Source organism: Sapajus apella, unplaced genomic scaffold (assembly GCF_009761245.1).
Source record: "Sapajus apella isolate SASKATOON/1434 unplaced genomic scaffold, GSC_monkey_1.0 scaffold79, whole genome shotgun sequence".
Lineage (NCBI taxonomy): Eukaryota > Metazoa > Chordata > Mammalia > Primates > Cebidae > Sapajus > Sapajus apella.
In genome coordinates this window covers 8,676,858-8,696,610 of record NW_022437019.1, presented here as the reverse complement: position 1 = coordinate 8,696,610, position 19,753 = coordinate 8,676,858, and the positions used below count along the sequence as shown (strand labels likewise).

Genomic DNA, 19,753 nt, shown 5'->3' with positions numbered 1-19,753 from the left:
CATGTTGCCTGTTGGGGATTTGGGGGAAGGGAGAGCATCAGGATAAATAGCGAATGTATGCAGGGCTTAATACCTAGGTGATGGGTTGATAGGTGCAGCAAACCACCATGGCACATGTTTATCTATGTAACAAACCTGCACATCCTGCACATGCATCCTGGAACTTAAATTAAATTAAATTTAAAAAGAAAAGACAAAAAAATTGGTCTGAAACCCTCACAAAGCTTTCTCACTGGTGACACAAATCATAGATGAATGCTAAACATTTCAATAGAAAAAAACAGGACATAGATCTGAGAACAGGGATAAATATAGGGTTCCTGGTTGAAAAAAAGTTGGGATTAATCTAAAGAGAATTATTTAATGGAATCATATATACCAGATATTTAGGGGATTTAGGTAACAGCACTATCAATGTGAGTTGAAAATATATTATCGTCACCAGTGGGAGTAAGTTTAAAGGAGAATAAAAAGAATGAGTAGAGATGTGGAAATTGGATGTCGTTATGAATATGAAAAGGTTTTAGAAGTGTTTCCTTAAATTAGAGAGAACATCATAGGTATCTTCATTTAAATGGCTGCCACGTGTCTTTCCCTGACAATAATGTATCCAAATGTTCCTCAAATGATTTCTATCATGTTCTCAAGTCTGACGCTTATGTCCCAAGTCTGTGCTATATATCTGCAATAGTTACCATGCCCTTTATAGAATTTGGATTCCAGATGTACAGACTGTGAACCGGGTAAGGAATGAAATTGGTAGGAGAATGGTGAATTGAGACTTTTGATCCTTGATCTATGTTCCTGAATTTAAATATGTGTGTGTATTATATTTTATAATATATATTCCATATAATAGATACACACAGACATATATATTCACAATACTTTTTATAATTTTCATTTCAAGCAAAGATTAAAATTTTTATGCTTAAATTGACTTTCTTATTTTACTGCAACTTCCTCCTACCAGAACTAAGAATATAATGCTATTATTTGGATTCAGACATTTTCCTTTCCACCTGTGACAAGCCTAGTAAATAGCGCCAGAGTCATCAGCATTAACCACATGTATAGATGCTTTATTCTTGCAACATTTCTGCATGAGGAGACCTTAACGTACTATTTCTCAGGCATTGTATCCTATAGGTGGCATTCAAGAAACTGACCAAGTTTCTAATGATAGCAGTAGATCTCACTTCTGCCTTAGCTACATACGACACACCTTTGACAAGAAGGGTCAGCAAAGTACCTTTAAAAAAACACTTAACAGCAAGATGGCTGGGGGTTGTTCTGTTTTGTTACAAGTGCTGGTAAATAAATCATGAGAAATAATTTTTAAATACAGAAGGGTGTGGCTGTAGCCAATAATTCTGATGAAAATCAGAAAGAGAACCCAAGAGGGTCCCAATAGTGTTAGACTTTTTAAACAGTGAGAGCTGTGTAGGAATCCTTCTGTGAATCATAAAAATAATAAACGCTGAGCCCATTGGAACATAATCTCAATCAGCAAGATGCCACTGCTTTCCAGATTTCTCACAGGGCCCTGCTAATTCCATGCCAAAACTGGCAGTGGATTTCTTCCTTCTAATCTCCCCTAATGCCTTATTCGATCATTGTCACTGGTCTCCGACCATGCACTGTCCCTTCAGACTCTCATTTCCCAACTGAGTGAGTCAGAGGAGCCCGGGTGTCTGCAGGACTTAATCTAAGACCACGAACCACCTTGTTCCAAGTGAGAAGAAGGAAACAAGAAAGAAAGGAGAACCCTGCAAATTTTCTGGCAACCTCTTTATCTATTGGATTACTGACTTGAGGCAAACAAGGAACAGAGATATGAAGGGTTTGAAAGATTTCTCCAGTTGATTGGCAAAGGAGAGCAGGCTAGCGGGGAGGAGGACGGTAGGAGGAGGGTGAATTGTGCATTTCAGTGCGCTGTAGGATGGCGTCGCCTCTGCCCTGGCTGTGCATTGTTTTGTGGTGAGTAAGATTCTTTTTCCTGGTTTTTATTTTTATCTCAGAGGAAAGGAAAAGTATATACCCATTGGGTGACTCCTATATCAAATCATGAAAGAGGCCAGAGGTGGTATAGCATGTATTTGTAACAGGGTGGACTAGAGTGGTTTAGACAAAACATCTTCTCTGAGCCCGGGAGTAAGGATCACTGACTCTCTACTCACAGGCTAGAAAATGCCCTAGGGAAACTCGAAGATGAAGGCAACCTCTACTCAGAAAACATCAGTCGGATCCTGGACAACTTGCTTGAAGGCTATGACAATCGGCTGCGACCGGGATTTGGAGGTAAGAAGCTGCATCTTTGCTGCACAAACATCTGTAGTCTCCTTTCCCTATTTCTTCCCTTGGAAGACCCAGAAGAGTCAGAAATGAGGTAGGGGGAAGGGGCAGGGGTACTGGAGAGAAACCAGGTGTATGTTCTCATGCAGTCTCTGCCTCATCCACCTTTAGTGGCTTTGTTCAAGTTCTATGAACTCTCTAACCCTCATCTCCTAAATTGTACTGCAGTTAAATGATCGATGTTTGCCTCGTAGACTTGCATGAGTGTAAAATGAGATTATTCATGTAAAACAGTTTTCTTAGCATTTTTACATTAAAGCCATTAATATACATTAGGTATTATCATTTTCTTTAGAACTAATCCAGGTTCTTTCATTCCTTAATGTTCTCCCAACTGACTAGAATAAATTCAAAATAAGGCCACTGATTTGAGTTTTCAGCCTTGAGAGACCCAAAGATCCCCACTACTGGAATACAATAGGATGTTTGCAAATATTGGCTATGACAAGGGTTTTGGTGGTAGAGTGCTAAGTTCGATCCCCTTAACATCAATGGTGATAATTGCTCCATCCCTCTGGGCTACTTTCAGGTGCTGTCACTGAAGTCAAAACAGATATTTATGTGACCAGTTTTGGGCCCGTGTCAGATGTGGAGATGGTGAGTGAGCTCCAAGTGAGTTGGATATTTTCATTTCAGGGAGGAGAGTGGAGTCCCGAAACTAACGATAATGGGCACTGCCACCAAGCTTGGTTCCAGATTCATGACACAATATGTGTGTTCATGCTGGGAGGGCATGACCATTAGAGCAGATTGCTGGCTTGATCTTCTCATGTCACTAACGGCTTGAACATTTTAAGCTGAGGGACTTTTGAAGATTATATCCTCTCTTCCATCCATGTATTATGCACTTATTCTTCTGTCCAAAGAGAAAAGTTCTTTCCCCTTCTTTGCGAAGCCTTATCAAATTTATTGGAGGAGAAAAAAATCACACATATCCTATGCCATGTAAAAGATTATTGAATATCTATGAAAGTTAAAATATAATTGTCTTTTGTGGTAACATCATTATCAGTATATTTTATTAAAACAGAAAAGAGGTCTTTTGGAAGGGCTAATGCTCTCCACTTTTTACATTGAGGATGGACCAGTAGGTGTTCTGAAGACTCTGTTCCAGGTACAGATGGCTGTAGCATTCGTAAGAGGGTATTTATAGTTAGTGGCAATGAGAACTTGAACTCATCTTTTAGAACAAAATGTATTATTCACTTATAGTTCTCAGGTAGCATTTCTCTCTAAAACTAAAATGTAAATATGAATGCTGAAGTAAACATAATTGTCTTTAAAGAGATTTGTCATTAGGTTTTATTGGGGAAATGTGATTCTAAATAAACAGTTATTGGAGACTTTTTCATTTTCTGCTTTTTTAAGTTGGCAAGAAAGGAAGATAAAATGAAGATGTAAAGAAAGGAAAGAGGAAGGAGTAAAGGAAAAAGAGAAAGGAATATGGAGGAAAAGAGGAAAGAAGTAAAATAATAAAGAAAGGGAAAAAGGGCTTTATTCAAGAGCTAAATATCTTACTATATAAGGAGAAAGAAGAGTCAGCATTATTCAGAATCCTAGATTTAGTATCATATTTTTCATTTGTGTTCTGAGCCACTCCAAATATAAACAATCACAACAATTTGGTATTGCCTTTTAAGTCTGGATATACTTAGTGTTCTATCTTATGCTTGTGTCTGTTTTTGCAGTTTATTTGTACAATAGATCTCTATTATATCCTGGGTCATTATTGTGTGAGTATATTGCTTGTCAAATTATATTTTTAAAATGTAATCACTACTTGCCATAGTAAGTTTCATAAAGGAATTTAAATAGTAGACAAAGCAATTATTGGCAATACTTTGATATAATTGCAAGTTGTCATCATTGACTTTTGCGTTAACACTTATTATAATTCTTAAACATTTTAATGTTATTTCATAAAAGCCACAAATTAACTCATAATTTTGATTATGGATACTTAAATGATACTCTCTTTAGAATAATCATGTTAACATTTGTTTTTATGTTCCCTGAGAACAATATAAAATAATTTTGATGTGCAGCTATAGTGTGTTTATCAAGGAAAGTTTATCTATGTGTAGAATTTTACTGAATGATACTCTGATGCTCTGAGAACCCTTTGAGGGTGAATGAGGTGCAAAGGGGGTTAGACTAGCCAATGATAGAAAGGCCATCCAGCACAAAGCCTAAACTAAATATTTCCATAAGTCTTTTTTCTAAATTAAGGAGTGACATATTGATAGATGGAAATATGGATGACTGGATAGATAAAGAGGAAGAATATTAAGGAAAGTCAAGGTGGAGGAGGGAGGTTTACACATCACAGCACTATCTTTTATAACATTACAAGCTTTCTGAGTTTGAGATGAATAGTGACTCACTCAAAATATAGTTTTGTGAGAAATTGTTGCCTTAAAAAGTTGCTTTATTGCTTAAGCTTTGAGATTGGGTGTATAGACTAGTGAATAAACTATTCTTAGCCAACTATCTCTCCAGAGTGCACGAATATTTTATTTTCTCTTAGGAGTATACGATGGATGTTTTTTTCCGCCAGACTTGGACTGATGAGAGGTTGAAGTTTGGGGGGCCAACTGAGATTCTGAGTTTGAATAACTTGATGGTCAGTAAAATCTGGACACCTGACACTTTTTTCAGAAATGGTAAAAAGTCAATTGCTCACAACATGACAACTCCTAACAAACTCTTCAGAATAATGCAGAATGGAACCATTTTATACACCATGAGGTGAGGTTTCTCCAATTCTATTTCCCTTGTCAAAATGATATGTCCGTAATATTAATGCAGAACCATTGATTTCAATGTTCCCAGGCTGACCATCAATGCTGACTGTCCCATGAGGCTGGTGAACTTTCCCATGGATGGGCATGCTTGTCCACTCAAGTTTGGGAGCTGTAAGTTATAACAGGCTTCTGAGAGTCAAATAATACATCAAGAATACATAATTACTTGGTTTTAGTTGATACTGGAAATCAAGGAGGAAATATCATTATGACACTATCAATGTAATTCTAGGAATATACTTAATCATTCTGTGAGCCTCATAAATTGATGCTTTAGTCATTAAGATTAAAGAAAACATTAAATAAAATTTATGTTTTTATTTCCTTTTTTATAGACAATGTGCACTTTGAAGTAAAAAAAGACAACTAGTCAAAGTCACTGCTATATTTAATTTGTTTCAAATATTTAGATGCTTATCCCAAAAGTGAAATCATATATACATGGAAAAAAGGACCACTTTATTCAGTAGAAGTCCCAGAAGAATCTTCAAGCCTTCTCCAGTATGATCTGATTGGACAGACAGTATCTAGTGAGACAATTAAATCTAACACAGGTAAGCATTTGACCAAGGGATGGAAATAATCCTGCAAGATGACTCCAGTGCACATTTTCAAAATATCTATTTATTTTTTATTTGCATTAGCCATTCTTAGCTAAGCATGCTATTTTGAAGTGATGAGTAGCTTTCCTTAAAATTCATTTTGCAACCAGGCATATACAGATTTGTGTAGTCTTGGAATAAGTAGTTTTTTTTTATGTATGTGATATAAAGAACCCTACTGATGTGACTCTTTGTTCTATCTTCTGCTGATCAAGTAGCTTTCTCATATACTGAAATGTACCTTTATTTGTTTTCTTCCAGCCCACGTTAATTCAAAAATTGTCAAGATTTATATTCAACTGCATTTTTTTTGCAGACTGTCAGCAGTAATAATACTGATGTATGTGTCTTCCAACAGGTGAATACGTTATAATGACAGTTTATTTCCACTTGCAAAGGAAGATGGGCTACTTCATGATACAGATATACACTCCTTGCATTATGACGGTCATTCTTTCCCAGGTGTCTTTCTGGATTAATAAGGAGTCCGTCCCAGCAAGAACTGTTTTTGGTATGTCTCACATTTTGTACGCCATGTACGTTCATCTTCCACCTTTCATTGCTTGCGTATTTTGAGTAAATATTCACACCAGTGCGTGTTTTCAATCCACAAAGAAAATATGTTCCTGTCTCATCCAGACATATGTATCATGTTAAATCACTGTCATTATATTACAAGTTGTATGGTGAATCAACAAAAAATTTGTCTCAGCAAGAATTCTGGCTGGTTTCCTATGACTTTCATATGTCCTATTTGCAGTACTTTATCTTGATTTGCTTTGTCGTAACAAAGAAAAAGCAGAAAGGTAAAAACTGCATGCAAATCCATGAAAGCAAAAGATTAAGATACTGAATACACTAATACATAAGTTGTATCCTCCTTTTATTAGGTTGAACCATATAATATTGTCATTTCATGAATTTTCTATGATTCAACCTACATATTTAGTTTTACTTGCATATAAAATCACTACTAATTTTGATAAAGCAAAATTAAATAATAAGAAAAAGAGCTTTGTCACCAATGTGAAAACATTGATGACAAAATCCAATGTTTTCCCTGGCTTTCATGATTATAAATTTAGTAGTCTATAAGTCAGGACTGAATTGAATTGAAATCGTGAGTCTTGATTTTTCAGATATACTATGTTAAAATAGATCTTTTTGAAAATTACAAAAGAATGCCAATATAATTATGTAAATCATCAATATTATACATTTCCTAACTGTATAAATTTCCCAGGTCATAGTTCAAGAAGGAAAACTGCCAGGAAGTGAGTGATAAATTTTATTTTCTAATGAGTAAATATTATACCTTAAAATCTAGTTAGAAATATAAACAAATTGAATAACCTAAATTTATGCTAATATTTACACCGGATTTATTTATTAACTATTATTTAAGATGTTAGCTGGTAAAATTGATCTGAAATGTAAAGTTTTTTTCTTAAGTGATAATAATTTGTTATAAGATCTCTCAAGCCTAAACAACTAGAAATATTTATGACTTAAATTTACAGTAGTTAAACTAGTTCAATTCAGCAAACTTAAAATTTTTTGAGCAGTGATAATGTATGTCACTTCGCTAAGTATTGAAAAGATTTCACTCCACTTCACTAAGTATTAAAAAGTATTGAAAGATACTTTACTAAATAACTAAATATAGAAATGATACTACTTATGATAATAATTATGAACAATTATAATACAAAAAATTTTTTAAAAACTTACTTTGCCTTGGCAGAGTGTTTTATCTTCTCTACTGACACATTCTCATTTGATTTTGCCATAGGATTTCCAGTACTAATATTACATTTCCTATTATTTTTTCTTTTAGGGATTACCACTGTTTTAACTATGACCACTTTGAGCATTAGTGCCCGGCACTCTTTGCCAAAAGTGTCATATGCCACTGCCATGGATTGGTTCATAGCTGTTTGCTTTGCTTTCGTCTTCTCTGCTCTTATCGAGTTCGCAGCTGTCAACTACTTCACCAATCTTCAGACACAGAAGGCCAAAAGGAAGGCACAGATTGCATCCCCACCCCCAGTGACAATATCAAAAGCTACTGAACCTTTGGAAGCTGAAGTTGTTCTGGTAATTGTTTGCCTTTTCTATAGTTATCCACCGTAGGAAAAAGCAGCCCAAATAGTGATCAGAAACAACTGAAGTGTCCAAAAGTAATATGAGTTGAGCACAGGTATATAACTCTAGTTTCAAGAGCAAGGCTGGTTTCTGTTCCAACTTCACAGAGAAAAGCTAAGGAACAATCCTTCATTTATCTTTGCTCTAAACTTTTGGCATTCTTCTTTCATCATCCTCACTTATACGGGCAGATTCCAGGCTCTCAGAGGAGACTAGAAAATTCCTAGCCTTTAGATGTTTCTTTAGAACAGGATCACTTATACCAACTAGGGGGAGTAAATTTTAAAAAGTTTTTTGCTAATGAGGTTTCCGAGTCTGCAGGAAAGAAACAGGGACTTCTACAGAATGGACGGTTTTTCTTAGAAATCTGCTTGCTGCTTTATTTCAAGAGGGCAAGGCATCTGTGAATAATGAGTAATAGATTTTCTGAATGTTGAATCATAACCCAAGAATTCGATTCATATTAAAACATTTTCATACTCACATTTGTAAATTAAATATATGTATATCAATGAGTTTATATTCCACACCTTACATTTAGTGAGAAATAGTTATAAATTTATGTTAAATTTGCTATGGCTAAGCTCTGGTCCCCAGAGGTTTTTGAATAAGAAACAAATGGTAATATTAACATTTCAAGTGCCATTAATATGCCACCAGATTTAAATTTTGCATACAAGTAAATTATAAAAACAATTAAGCTGAGCATACTTCTTTTAATGAATGATAAAACTGATTGACAAGCATACATTTTTATTTTAATACAAATCTTAATGAGTAGCTCTTTGAAAAGAGGAACATTTTGCTCTGTGAAGTCAAGTAAGGCAGATAGTTTGAACTGAAAATATTTTTACAATTGATCAATCCTAGTAAGCATTTTCATATCTGAAAACTACATGCAGCCCAGTAATTTGCAGTTTAACTTTATGATAAAGTTATAAAGCTATATGTTTTTTAGTTTTCAAAATCAGTGGCACTTGTTGACTAAAAAGGTGAAAATTTGTATTGAAATTTTTGTCTTTGATAAACCTAGAAAATTGTTTGAGAATTTGTATTTTCTCCAAGAAATGAGAAGCCATCCCCATGTTATGTAGAAATATACAATTTAAACAAGTTTTTTTTATTAGTCCTCATTTTAAAAATAAGGAAAAAGGAAAAAAATGACATTCAGTGATCCAGTTTAATTATCTCCTTTTACAAGTGGGAAAACAAGAGTCTACAAAAGGGAACATATTAGTTTCTAGCTGGTAGAAATCTAGGAATTGATTTAAAAACTTTGTATAAGCCATGTATGGTGGCTTATGCCTGTCATCCCAGCATTTTGAGAGGCAAAAGTGGGAGGATCAGTTGAAGCCAGGAGTTAAAAATCAGCATGGGCAACATAGCAGGATGACCCACATATTTGCAAAAAAAAAAAAAAAAAAAAAAATTACTTGGTGGTGGTGACATATGCCTGCAGTTCTGGTTACTCAGGAAACTGAGGCAAGAAAATGGCTTGCATGCAAGATTTTGAAGTTACAGTGAGCCATGATCATGCCACCGAACACCATTGTGGGCAATACATTTAGATCCTGCGTCTGTGGTAATAATATAACAGTAATAATAATCAGAAGAAGAAGAAGAACCTCCGATATCCACAATATTACAGAGGCTGAGGCTATCCTCCCCAATAATTCTGTAAAGACTGAAACATACCAGGATGCATACCACAGGATAAAACATGTTGAGAATGTAATTGAGTTCATTCCAAAAATTCTTCCTTTGACTTAAGAATTTTTTTTTATGTATGTATAGTTTGAAAGGCCACCAAAATATAAGTTTTATAACAAAATATGCTAGTCTGCAAACTTGGTCCACAATATTAAAACTATTTTTTGTCATGATAAAGTCCAAAGGTTTCTGAGAATTATTTCATGTTTGTAGAAATAAGTGATTCTGTTATAGGCTATCTGTATGCATATAAGTATATAATCTACATATTGTCCATAGATCATATACATATTAATATATATCTATAAATAAAAAAGTGCTTATCAGAATTCAGCTTACCAGTTTCTTATATGAGTAATGTAGTGAAAGTAAAAATAAAAAGGTAAAAGATGGTCAAAAACAGAAAAAAAAGGATTGCTTTTGAATATGCTCATAGGTCAGATATTGAAATAAAAATAAAGACCAAATTTTTTGTTTTACCTTTTTTAAAATATGCAATACTGAAAAAAGTATGATTTCAAATACTTGGAGAAAACATAATCACCCCCTCAGGCTATTATTTTAAAGGTATAATTTATTAATTTAAGATGGAATTTAAGATCCCAGGTTTCAATATAAACTGTCTTCCATAAACCTAAAATAGTAACATATAATGAGTAGTTCCTCTGGGAAGCTATATTTTAAAAAATGGCATGTAAATAATCCCCAAGTACTTTTTTCCTGCAGGCAGCATTTTTTTTCTTCTGAAAAATTATATTTCTAAACCTGGTTTTACCCAAAATATTTTTTAAAGGAATATATAGGGAAATTCAGATTTTAAAAGGCTGAAGTGTAAAAATAAACATAAAACCAAAAGTGACCAAATCAAACAATGTAGATCTTGAAGGAATCAAAACTAAATATAGGTGTTTACACAGGACATTTGCATTATATTTGTTTATGTTAAACCTTGGCATGTCGTCTTATATGATGTAGAGGAACAAACATAAATTATGCATTTGCAATTTATACTACACAATGGTATATTTTGATTGCAAGACATTTTCTTCCAAATACCATGACATTTAAAAATACCTATTCAGTCGTAATCAAAACAACATTATGTGAATAAGTTTGACATTGAAATAGCAAACTAATGTGGTGAAGCTGAAATGAAATTAAGTGCTTGGATATTTCATGTGATTTTATGTTGTATATTTTAATATGTTCATTGCTTTTCACAGGAAACTACTTACAATGAATGTGGGTAAAGTTTATTTATTTTATCACTTTGATTCTGACCTTGAAGCATAATAATAATAAAGAAACTCAAGCATTTAAAATCCAGGTCTAAAACCCAAAAAGCCATCTTAAAGTTTAATCTTCAGAAATCCTCTATAGACTAATTATCTTTCTGTTTTTAAGACACATGGAATCGGACATTTTATTTTTTTATTATTTCTGGAAAAGAAATTTTCAAGTGTTTTTCCTGGTTATATGGTGATTTTTTTCTTACTGTTGTAGAAATAAGTAATCTGGTATGCTACCTTAGCATTAGAGAGTTATTTCTGTCTTCATGAGTTTCCGTGCCTATTAACATGTCTGGAGTATAACTATAACTATACTGCATGTAAGGCCAACTTTGGTCCTTTTGGCATAGTTTGCTAGTTTCTTTGTTTTTTGAAAGGTCGAAGCCCTCATCACTATGTTCCTGACAGTCAACACTCACCCGTCCCATCTGCACCCCTTCGAGCAGTGTCATTACTCTCAATGTAACTTTTCTTCTTTACACGAGTGTGATGCTTTTTGTAAATTATATAACAGAAAATTGACCAAAATTTCATTAGTCAGGACAATAACTATATTTATGCTTTCTGTATTATTTATTCATTTCTATTTTTCCTTTTCATCTGACATCTATTTACTGACTACTTACGCATCACTGACTATTCACACCACAAGTATTTGATAAGTGCCTTGATGTGCCAGGCCTTTTGTAGATTGCTGAGGATATATTAGTGACGGCCTCTTGCCTCATGGAGCTTCTTGTCCAGCAGGAAGACAGAGAGATCAATGTAACTTCATAATACCTTGGGATAAAGCCTGTTAGAGATATGTCATGGGCCGCAGAAGAACCATGCAAAAGTGTCTAACTCAGTCTGGAGGGGTGTTCCTTTCTAGTAGAGTGATGTCTAAGCTGAGAACAGAAAAGAAATTAGCCTGGCTCTATGCTAGAAGGTCTAATTCAATTGGTCGAAAAGCCATAGAGAGGGAAATAAGGTATATGCCCTTCCTGTGCTCCTTTTTAAGGTGACAAGGTGTACTGGGCCATAGAGAGGGAAATAGGGTATATGCCCTTCCTGTGCTCCTTTTTAAGGTGACAAGGTGTACTGGGCCATTACCAAGCTGCTCTCCTCTATGTAGAGAGATGTGAAGAATAGAATACTGAAACGTTTACCTTGCCTGCTCCAAAGATGGCACAGATTTTTTTTTGAGTACTCTCATTACTCCCTACAGTTAAGGATTGAATTAAGACCATTAAAGACTCTATGTACTGGAAAGATCACAGTGCCCTTCTTGCTGTGCCATTGTATGATTTTGGGGGAAGGCAGGGTGGATTAGATGAGGGGTGTAGGTGATTAGCCCTTCCCCATACCTTCCTTCAAATCCTGAACCAATACTTCATGATGAACCTCCAAACATTCTAACACGTTTTCTAGACATGTTCCCTAGCACCATGGATCAACTATTTAATACATTGCTTCCAATAAGCTGCTTGTCTGTAGAAATTCTGAAGTTGTGTCTGTTTTCAACTCTACTGGCTGTAACACAAACACAAGAAAATTCAACAGAGTTCTAATTTTCCCCATAATGATTAATATGATTATTTTTGAAAACTGTCAATACTGTTTTCAAAAAAAATATTTTCTCTTGTTTGTTTTGCCCTCTTTGCTCTTTCTAAAAACAAATTCTTGGTTTATCCCCTTGGTAGGGCTACCCTGGTTAGAATATCTCTATTGAGAGGTAACCTATTGCCCTCACCGTTTAAAAATATTAGACTCATTGAATTACATATACAGATTTGTCTACACACTTCCTAAACACCTTTTTCTTCTATCATATAGTTGATTGTCATAAAGTCCAGTTTGACTCAAAGTACCTTTGCAATATGGCGTTACTTGAAACAAAGCAGTGCTCTATAAATACCTAAAGCAGGATGGCACTCAGCAGCAGGGGAGCCCTGGAAAAATTCAAAACCACAGGTGTTCCACTCAAAACAGTGACAGCCTCAAGCTGAGCCCTCATCTGGACTCTGACAAAAGCCTATTTTACCATCAGCTGAAGCTGCTATGCTTACAATAGAGCAGGCAGGGACTGATGCAAACCTGTAGCTTAAACGGCTTACAAAATTGGCTTTCTTTTCATTTTGGAAATTCAACGTGTTCCTCCTAAACTGATGTTCCATCTCCATGTGTTGCCAATTGCCAGTTATTTAGCAGCTGATTTTACAGCATGTAGGGTAGCCAGGCCTCTTGCGTTTCCTTTAGCCTGTTAGAAATTCCCTCAATCACTCCTGGGCTGTGGGACAGTTGTGAATCTAAGCCAGTGATTTCCTATGGGGAGCTATTTTTCCCCAAAAGACATTTGGCAGGGTCTGGAGATACAACTTGGGGCGGAGGTGGCTAACATCATGTAGGTGGAGGCCAGTGATGCTACTCCACATCCCAGGAAACAGGGTTGGTCCTCAACAAAGAGTAATTGGCCCCAAAGTGTCAGTAGTTCTGAGCTTGAGAAACTGTGCCCCAAACCCTAAAGCTGATAGAAAGAATAGCGTAATAATTGTTCAGAGTGTGGTCTATGGCATCGGAGGAAAATTGAATTCAGGTCCTGCTATGTATGAGCAGGAGTGAGCTTCCTGCTTATGCCTGAGTTTGCTCATCTATCAAATGAAGATTAATATGACATTGTGGATTTTTTTTTAAGAAATTAGTGAAATAATGTTTGAAAATTGCTTTATAATGTTTGTCAACAATAAGCATTTAGAACTGGTACTTATAATGTAATATAAAACTGTATTAAAATACAATGTAACATAATCATAAAACTTTTCACCCCTCTCTTTGTCTACCTTCTCCAGCAAATATTGGGAAATGTTTAGATTTTTTTCATTTGTTGATTCAGCATTTGTTTATTAAACAAATACTGTGTTCTAAGTACTCGCTAGGCACTGTGGCATTCTCATACGTATGAATAATGTGTCTTCCGCCATTAAGGAGATTTCAGGCTAGGAAAGGAGATAAGCCACAACAGGAACAATTCTATCTACAAGAAAGAAAATAATAATATCTATAAGAGTCACAATAACTAGGCAGAAAAATGCATAAAGTCTAGAGTAATCAGTGATGGTGGGTGTTAATGAGTTTGATATCAAAAGAGGCGAGGGAAAGATAAAAATGGGTGACAGGTAGATGTTTTTTCAGACAAAAGTAATAAAGATAGGTGAGTAGTGAGAATGAGAAGCAGACCTATGTTGCAAATGATTTAAAAAATAGTTATAGCTAAGATTCCTGAACAAAAAATATTTGTGTGTATATATATATTTATATATATACATATATATTTGTGTGTATTTCTGTATATCAGACATTTTCCTCAAATTATTAAAAACACTGGAAAAGACTTACATAATAATTAATATTTGTCCCTACTTTCACAGATAGAAACTTGAAACTTAGGGAGAATTAGAGTGTATGGCACCTATGGGGTGTTTAAATCATATTGCAAGCAACTAGTAGCTATGAAACTGTAATCTAGGGTTTTGGGCTTTCCTTGCTCTCTCAGCTCCTGGGGAACCCTTCACAGGGATTGTTTGCCAAAGTAGATGAGGAAAAGGGGAGTGCTAATGTAGGAGACCTTTAATTTCAATTTAATTTAATTTTAATTTAATGTTTTAATTTAGGTAAAATGACGGTATCCATTTTACTTGAATTTTTCATGGTGTTTGGTCCTGAATGATACCTCTGATGTCTGGACCATAATTATTTGGCAATCTTCACTAAGTCTTTTGTGACACTGTGACAATGCACAGATTCACAAATAACGGCACCTACAACATCTCTAAAAAGGAGGAGAGAATAAGCAAGGCTTTACATTTTTATGGTACTTAATGTTTTATAGTGACAGCTTTATTTCAATGAGCTAGGCATGCCTTCCCTCGTTCTACCTAAAATGGAAAGAAAAACATGTTTCAGACAGATTACTGCATCCTGTTAAAAGTCAAAATGAGTATAGTAAGAAACTCTGCTCTGAAGGCTGGCTTCTTTTTACTCCGTCGTAATTCTTAGAAATTTTTGCTAGAGGAAAGTATTTTGGTGTTCCATGTGTGGGAGGAGGATGGCTCTTTTTGGAGGTGGAAACAGTGACACCTTTTGCTCTTTCAGGTAGATAATATTTAATAGGTGAAAATTTAGAGTCTGAGAAACATGATAGAAAATTCTTGAAAAATGGTTCTAGGCTCTCTAGGTGAGGCAGCAAGCACTGAGACAGTTACTCTAGTTCTATCCCCACACAGCCTGGTGACCCTGGGCACGGTAGTCCTCAGCTGTCATCTTTGTTTTGTTTTGTTTTGTTTTTGAGACAGAGTCTTGCTCTGTCCCCAGACTGGAGTTCAATGGTGCAATCTCCGCCTCCTGGGTTCAAAGTGAATCTCCTGTCTCAGCCTCCTGAGTAGCTGGGATTACAGGCACTTGCCATCATACTTGGCTAATTTTTATATTTTTAGTAGAGACGGGATTTCACCATGTTAGCCAGACTGGTCTTGAACTTCTGACCTCTTGATCTGCCCACCTTGGCTTCCCAAAGTGCTGGGATTACAGGTGCGAGCCACCATGCCTGGCTCATCTATTTTTAATAGAAAGTTTCCCTCCTTTCCTCTTCAAGAGCAGCATACTAGCCCTTCTAATGTTTTAAACTCTCTTCTACCTCCGAAACCTATGACTTGCTTAATTCTGTCCAGGATACCACAGTACTGGGCCAATAGATAAGAACGATAGCTCTTGTTTGGAATTCACAGAGGCGTTTTCAAATCAAATCTTGACTATACTGTTCGTTTTTGCTTTTGGTAAAGAAAGATTTCTCCATGGCCCCTAAAAGCAGTGAACTTAAGCTCTCTATGAGAACTATTATTATTTAGATACCCAGTAAGTTTCACGGCAAATCAAATAGCAAAATCAGGAAGGGGAATATAGAAAAGAAGTTTTTGGAGTTTTCGTCCCTGCAGTAAATGTCGCCACATCGGCAGGTCATTTTGGTCCTGTGGCTCAACCAGCACAAAGGAGGCAGCTGTCGTATCCTGTTGCTGCAGGGTTTCTGGCTAAAACCACGGGAGTTTGCCCACATGGGTCACATACCCTGCCAGGCAGCAAAGTGGTGATTTTGCTGCCAGGGAGGAAACAAGGCCATTTTACAAGATCAGGGGTAATGCACAGCAAGCGTTTGAAGACAGAGCCCCAGCAAGGAGAAGCTGGTCACAAGGAGGGTGACTGTTACAGGATGCAGACAAGAAAAGATAGAAATCAGAGGAAGGCCCCCTAGACTCCAACAGCATGAAAGGAATCTAAATCAAACAGAACCAGAGACTCTGAACTAGGCCCAATACTTTATAGAACAAAGATGAGAAAAACATTGGGATGGAACTAGCATGAAGTTGACCAGTAGAATTTGTTGCTAGCCCTGCCATCATGGACAAGGCATTTCCCCGCTCTGGACTCTAACCTCACTTGCCAGTTATTGTGTTAAACATCCCTTTCAAGACTACAGTTGATAGTCTTATGATTTCAGTGAAACAGGAAGTTTAGTGATAGAAAGGAGCATATAACAATTCTGAGTTTAGTAAATGAATCATTTTCAGTGACTGAGGATAGAGAAAGACCAGTTAGAGAGTTCTGAATGGGAAGTAAGAAGTGTACAATATAGAATTTCTGAGTTAAGAGGCAGGTATATTTCAAAGCATGAACAGTCATCCAATTCAACTTAAGGATATTTATTCCTTGTCACTGGCCTTTGACATACATATGCTAATTTTATTATTATTATTTTTAATCTTAGCTAATTCAAGCTTATGAGTGTGCAAAGATAAGAATGTAGGCTGGGAATATGTATAGAAGAATAGTATTAATAAACCAAGCTGTGATTTTTTGTACTAATTGTCCACATATTCCAAATTGGAATTCACCCCTTTTCCCAGCACACACCATTGCCCACACTCATTGCTCTACAGACTAATGCACAACCAGAAGTGGCTATGCCTCTGCAACCTGGCTCGTCTTTCCCTAACGATACAATGCTTATCATAGGTTCTAGGACATGGGACATGCTTTGTGTCATTTGATGATGTATTGAGTAATAGAATGTCAGATGGAAGCAAGTAAAATCTTTTACAGTGTATTTTAAGCCTTACTTGGAAAAGTAACACCATCACATACTATTGAGAATTCATTGATGTTTGACCTTACGTAGAAAGTAAATAGTCAATAAATATTTGTCAAAGGTGAAAGAACAAATAAATAAGCAATTAAGCAACATCTATTCTTTTATTTAAGCTTAGTATTTGTCTTCTTTCCACAGCATCCTGATTCCAAATATCATCTGAAGAAAAGAATCACTTCTCTGTCCTTGCCGATAGTGTCATCTCCTGAGGCCAATAAAGTTCTCACTAGAGCACCCATCCTACAATCTACACCTGTCACGCCCCCACCACTCTCGCCAGCCTTTGGAGGCACCAGTAAAATAGACCAGTATTCTCGAATTCTCTTCCCAGTTGCATTTGCAGGATTCAACCTTGTGTACTGGATAGTTTATCTTTCCAAAGATACAATGGAAGTGAGCAGCAGTGTTGAATAGCTTGCATCCAGGACAACCTGTATTCTATAAGTTCTTGTTTCCTGTTTCCTGTGTGTTGCTTTTTAAAATAGCATTGAGACTTGTGTAGATGCTTCTCAGAACATGAAATTAAATTGGAAATCTGTTACGCAGCTTCAGTAAGCATGTGTGAGCAAAAAAGCAATAATGCTACTCCTCAAAATAGAAAGTTGAAGATTGCTGAAAAATATGACTTTTCTGTATGTTAGAGAAAAACTTTATGAGGATAAAATGGGTTCAAGATGAATTTGTCAACCTTTGTTCTTCATCGTTCAATATTTTTAATTGTCACTGTGAATAACATTTACCATAAGGCAGATAAAATAAGAAATGCTGACACTTCCAAAGGTTGCCTTAAAATATGTTTGGTTTGGCTTAGTTCCCAAGAGAGCAAAATATAAATACAGTCTACATATTTATCAGTAGGTTAATACCAGCATGTTGGAGACCTTTATGCTAGTAAAATGGCTTTCAGTGGCATTGTAAAGCCTACATTGAGCTTAGCCATTTGTTTTTAACCTCGCTGTGCTCTTTTACCTCAATAAATGTGGTGTTTGTATACATATAAATTATACATAGCTCATAAATTATGTACACATATGTACATAGCTGTAGTTGAACTAAAATTTAGTGTGTTTCATCCTACTAAATTCTCCTTTTAAAATAATACATTTATCATATTCTATGAGGTTGTAGAAAAGAGTAGTCATTATAAGGAAGCCTTGTATATTATGACTAAGGTTATCCCTTGTGTTTTCCACATTTCTAATTATGACACTAAATAAAACAACAGTAAACATGGCTCTCTGGATGTTTCTTGAAATTAGAGAAGTATGGAGAAGCGAAGTGGTTATCTCTACCCCAATGTTATTGCCCCATGAACAATGGGACAACCAGACTCAGTTACCTAGCCCTGATAAAAGACTTGAATTTAATATTCAAATAGTTAATCTTTCCTCTGTTTCCTGCTCTATCAACAATGAAACAATGAATAAGACTACTCTTCTCCCTTTCCATTACTCCCGTTCTTTCCTGATGCTTCACTGTAACAGTATTTCTCCCACATAGAATTGTTTTTGGGAAATAGAAACTGAGAGTAGGAGAAGGCATGGGGTATGGTTCGTCTAAACAGACAAACCCCTCATTGTATGCTCCTGGGTCTTAAACACCAGAGAGATCACCTTGAGACCAGATCTCAGAAAAAAAAATGTTTTCTATACTACTACTCTTACTTTGACCCAGAAAAATGCAAACCATACTACAGCTAAACAACTTGTTTAATTGAAACAGTACTCTGCTAAGAGTGAGGAGACTAAGGTCTCTGTCCAACTTCTGTATTATTTAGCTCCTTAGCACAATATCTTTGTCTCTGGGAGAATCAGCTACATTCTCATCTATAGAATGAGGGAGATGATTAGATGCTCTTTAAAGACCCTTTCATTTTGAACTATGTATGTTTGTTTTGTAATTATTCTTTTCTATCTAAATAAAATGGGTGTAATTATACAGGGTGTATTAAATAATTGAATATCAGGTGGGTGTTAATCATCTTATGTGTTAGGTCACATTTAATCTACTTCACAAACCTGTAAAGAATATACTGCTACACTGCATGTTCTCACTCATAGGCGGGTGTTGAACAATGAGAACACATGGACACAGGGAGGGGAGCACCTCTCACTGGGGTCAGTTGTGGGGAAATATGGGAGGGACGGTGGGGGGTGGGGAGCTGGGGAGAGATAGCAAGGGGAGAGATGCCAGATGTAGGTGATGGGGAGGAAGGCAGCAAATCACACTGCCACGTGTGTACCTATGCAACAATCTTGCATGTTCTTCACATGTACCCCAAAACCTAAAATGCAATAAAATAAATAAATGGGGGAAAAAAAGATGAAGAAACTAGGGCTAAAGAAGATGAATAATTTTGTTCAAAATCAAAGAGCATTCAAGTGCTGTAACTGATAAACTCAAGCACTGTGAATCCATAGCTTATTCATTTAACCATACCTATACATGTCCTCATCTAATATGATATGACCCTGTTCTTTTTCCCCTCTTGTATTTTCTAGTATTGTCTCACTCGTATGTCACTTTTTGTAATAATTTTCCGGGGGTTCTGACGTTACCTATGTCCCTCCAGCATTCATTCTACATCTCATTCATTACGCTCAGTCAGCATTTATGCTTAGAGCTAGAACAGGTAAAATCAAGTAAAGAATTATAGACCTTGTATTCCTC

At 35.8% G+C, this 19,753-nt stretch overlaps 1 protein-coding gene across 3 annotated transcripts; it reads left to right on the top strand.

Moving 5' to 3' along the window:
• Positions 1-1,516: 1,516 nt before the first annotated feature.
• GABRA6 (gamma-aminobutyric acid type A receptor subunit alpha6) lies at positions 1,517-18,316 on the top strand. 3 transcript variants are annotated; one of them, XM_032252721.1, is made up of 9 exons: positions 1,517-1,980; positions 2,183-2,301; positions 2,885-2,952; positions 4,883-5,103; positions 5,188-5,270; positions 5,570-5,713; positions 6,120-6,272; positions 7,599-7,849; positions 17,222-18,316. In XM_032252721.1, exons 1-9 carry the CDS (start codon positions 1,943-1,945, stop codon positions 17,495-17,497), a joined length of 1,353 nt encoding a protein of 450 aa, XP_032108612.1. In that variant the 5' UTR covers positions 1,517-1,942; the 3' UTR covers positions 17,498-18,316. The 3 variants fall into 3 exon arrangements, with proteins under 3 accessions (XP_032108612.1, XP_032108611.1, XP_032108613.1); XM_032252720.1 differs by having other exon boundaries at positions 7,599-7,858; XM_032252722.1 differs by having other exon boundaries at positions 4,913-5,103; positions 7,599-7,858; positions 17,222-18,087.
• Positions 18,317-19,753: the final 1,437 nt, after the last annotated feature.